Source organism: Pipra filicauda, unplaced genomic scaffold (assembly GCF_003945595.2).
Source record: "Pipra filicauda isolate LSUMZ 115617 unplaced genomic scaffold, ASM394559v2 scaffold344_size1527164_pilon, whole genome shotgun sequence".
Lineage (NCBI taxonomy): Eukaryota > Metazoa > Chordata > Aves > Passeriformes > Pipridae > Pipra > Pipra filicauda.
The window spans coordinates 752,779-754,553 of NW_024104470.1; the positions used below are offsets into that span (position 1 = coordinate 752,779).

General features: G+C 56.6%; 1 protein-coding gene across 1 annotated transcript in view; it reads left to right on the forward strand.

Annotated features, from left to right (window-relative positions):
• Window positions 1-1,444: 1,444 nt before the first annotated feature.
• Window positions 1,445-1,775, forward strand: part of SLC6A7 (solute carrier family 6 member 7) — a 14,020-nt gene continuing 13,689 nt past the window's right edge. Inside the window, exon 1 of the mRNA XM_027715567.2 lies at window positions 1,445-1,770. Coding sequence (XP_027571368.1) covers window positions 1,738-1,770 — 33 coding nt within the window. The 5' untranslated portion in view covers window positions 1,445-1,737. The remainder of the gene's footprint in view (window positions 1,771-1,775) is intronic.

Below are 1,775 nucleotides of genomic sequence, written 5' to 3' on the forward strand. Positions count from 1 at the left end.
ACCACTGCCGCTGTCGCCTTCCTCGTGTCTGCACCGTGGATCTGGGCACAGTCCCATCTTGCTGTCACCCACCTTCTCGCCTCTTCCCAGGTGGCTGCCACTCAGATGTGGGTGGGCTGCCCAGGCAGGGTGGGCAAGGGTGTTTCCCCAGCCTGTGTTCCACCCTCTCCTTGCCCACCAGATAGTGCCAGTGTCTGTCAGTTCTGCATCACGATGGAGAGACAAGTCTTTGCTTTGCCTGCTGTGTCCGTGCTTCGGCCCAGGAGAAGGGAAAGGTTTACTTGATGTCCCAGGGGTGGCTCAGAGGTGGGGTGGGAGGAAGCAATACTTGCTAGAAAATGCTTGCAAGCCCTGTTTGTGCTCCCTAGTGCCAGCTTCTTGAAGATCAGGGCATGGCAACAGCTGTGCAATACCCTTGTACTCCTCTTGAGCTCTCCTGGGGTTTTTGGGGTCCCTGGACTGCACTGCTCTTTCTGGTTCCTACTGCCTCTGGGGGGTGCTGTTCCATGAAGTGGGCTTCTTGCCAGCTCCAGGGCAATGCAAGACTTGAGCCAGCCATGCAATGAGGCCCTGGAGCATCCCAGGTGCCAGAGGTGGGACCTCTACCCTGGTGGTCCCAGGCAATGGAGAGCTGATGGTGCTCTCAGAGGAGCACCAGACAAACCAGGAAAGGGAGCTCTAGATACAGAACATCCCAGCAACAGCAGTATCAACATGGACATTTCAGGGCAGTATCAGCCCTGGATGTCTCTGCTGACAAATACTGCCCTGGACACAAGAAGGCAAGGGCTTGAAGTCCACCCAGGAATGCTGGGTTGTTTGTACAGAGTTCAGTCCATGCTGGTGACACAGGGCTGAGACAGTTGTAATAAGGTGACATGAGTCTCTCCTCTCCCACGTCATAGCGATGGCCATGGGACGCTTCTCTTTAGGTGGATCCCACGGGAAAAAGTCAAAGAGCTGATTCAGATTGCACTGGCACGAAAGGCAAACAAAGCATCCCTGCCCTGCATGAAGGGTGAGGCAAGGACAGTGCCTGATGCAGCCCCTGGATGTCAGCCTGGCCAGCTCCAGGCTCAGCATTCCCAGCCAGTATCCCGGGAGAGGGAGAATTGATGGGTGAGTCCAAGGCAGGTAAAACTTACCTGAGTGAATTCCCAAAGATCTTTTTATTTTTGAGGAAGCTGTGAGTGTGTAAAAAAAGGTGTTTGTTAGGTTATGTAGTTTGTTCTTTCCTCCTTTCCCAATGGGAAATATTGATAAATATTAGCTCAGAAAGACCCACTGTGCAGGAAGATGCTGTGAGCTTCTGGTATCTGCACTTGTGCTGCTGCCACCGCTGCTTGGGGCACGTGGGGTGCTCAGTGGCAGAGTGCCTGCAAAGTCAGGTCCATCCCTAGGGACACCCGATGCATTCGTGGCATGAGTGAGGCAGCAGCCGTTCCCCCTTGCTGCCCAGGTCGGGGGCTGAGGTCCCAGAGCCCCCCTTACCCCGCCAGGAGTGCGTTTGACAGACAGACCTCCCTCCTCCCTCCCTGCTCCGCACGCAGCCATCCTCCACTCGAGGCAAACCTTTCCTCCAGCCTCGCTCCTGCTGTTCCCCAACTCCCCCCCGGTAGCAGAGGGACACCCTCCGTGCCGGCCGTCGCTTCCCCTCTCCCCCTCGGCCCTCCCCAGCGCCGGAGAGAGCGAGACGAAAAGTGTCGGAGCGGGGAGCGCATAGCAACAGGGTCTGGCATGAAGAAGGTTCGGCAGCAGCATCTGCGGAAGGTGAG